The sequence below is a fragment of the Fukomys damarensis genome, unplaced genomic scaffold, assembly GCF_012274545.1.
Source record: "Fukomys damarensis isolate Sample0158 unplaced genomic scaffold, DMR_v1.0_HiC HiC_scaffold_37, whole genome shotgun sequence".
Classification (NCBI taxonomy): Eukaryota; Metazoa; Chordata; class Mammalia; order Rodentia; family Bathyergidae; genus Fukomys; species Fukomys damarensis.
The window spans coordinates 3254031-3255280 of record NW_022900949.1 but is presented as its reverse complement, the minus strand read 5'-3'; the positions used below and the strand labels follow the sequence as shown (position 1 = coordinate 3255280).

The window sequence follows — 1250 nt, the reverse complement described above, 5'->3', positions numbered from 1 at the left end:
GGTCGCTGGGTCGGGGCGGGCAGGGCCAGAGGCAACAGGGCCGCGATCCTCCTGCCCTCTGGCGCCGCTGAGGAGCAGTGGCTTTCCACGGGCTCCCGTAGGCTTGGGGGGCACGGAGTGCAGGAGACTGAGGGGTTCTGTGGCTGCAATGGTGAGAACCTGGCGGGCAGGCAGAGCCCTCAGGGAAGGGAGAACGCACCCTCCATTTCGCCCTGCTCTCCGTGCCTGGGCAGAGACCCCACCTGCACTCCCTCACCAAATCCTCCCCAGCACCCTGTGGAAGGCACATGGGGACACTGAGGCTGGAGGAGTCTAACGCCTGGTTGGGGCTGAGTTTTTTGTTTGAGGTTTTCAGTGATGGGGACCAAAGCCAAGGACTTGTGTGTACTAGGCACAAGCTCTAGGCACAGACAAGTGCCACGGGTTGATGCCCCCAAGCCCCACTCCGGAACCCTGTCCCCGGGGCACCCCGACCTGCCCGGGGACCTTTGTACCTGGGAGAAAGCTGCTGTCAGGGCTTCCTCGAGCGGGCCTGTTATCTTCTCAGCTAGATCCGTCCACACCTGGGTGAAGCCAGAGGCTCACGGGCAGCCCGGGGACCGGCCTCCTGGGGCCCCTGACCGGGTCATCCCCTCCTGGCCTTGGGAAGCCTTCCCACTCGCCTCACCTCTATGGGGGCCAGGATCTGTGGCCGTCGCCGCCTTGGGCCCGGAGCGCCAGCTGGAAGCACCCTCTGAATGGCCTCGCGGGCCACTCGGCCTTTAAGGTGCTGGAGGAAGTCGTGGATCTGGGAGGACGGAAGGGAGGTCGTCTGTGAGTTCAAGGATGTAGGAGAGAGGCCCCACGGTGAGACCCGGTACCCAGGGAAAGGCCGGGCCCGTCCCGGCTCCTAGACTGGGAACTATCCCGTTCACTTCCACGCCGCCCACGCCCTCACTTCATCCTCACTCCCACGCACCTGCCCAGAGCACGTGCAGCAAGGATCTCCCGCCTCGCTCACGCCCAGTTTGCCTCGCCCGAATCCTTGCTCTCCCCGCCCAGATGCGGCCCCACCCCTCAGGCTCGCCCAATCACGATCCCGCACTGCCCGCCGCCAGGCGCACGCTCATGCTCCGCCCCTGTTTTACGTTCCCGACGTAAGTCACGGGCCACGCCCCTAAGCCGCAGCGTCTCGCCAGCTCCGGGACGAGCTCCGGGACGAGCCACGGCCCTTGCTACGCTTCTGAGGTCGGACCTGCAACTCACCTCCG

The 1250-nt window shown here is 65.8% G+C and overlaps 1 protein-coding gene across 1 annotated transcript in view; it reads right to left on the bottom strand.

The window, feature by feature from the left end:
- The window catches only part of Snapc2 (small nuclear RNA activating complex polypeptide 2), a 3475-nt gene that overhangs the window by 1285 nt on the left and 940 nt on the right, over positions 1-1250 (bottom strand). The window contains exons 2-5 of the mRNA XM_010605717.1: positions 959-1083; positions 668-787; positions 495-563; positions 1-159 (exon numbers count right to left, since the gene is read on the bottom strand). Coding sequence (XP_010604019.1) covers positions 1-159; positions 495-563; positions 668-787; positions 959-1083 — 473 coding nt within the window. The remainder of the gene's footprint in view (positions 160-494; positions 564-667; positions 788-958; positions 1084-1250) is intronic.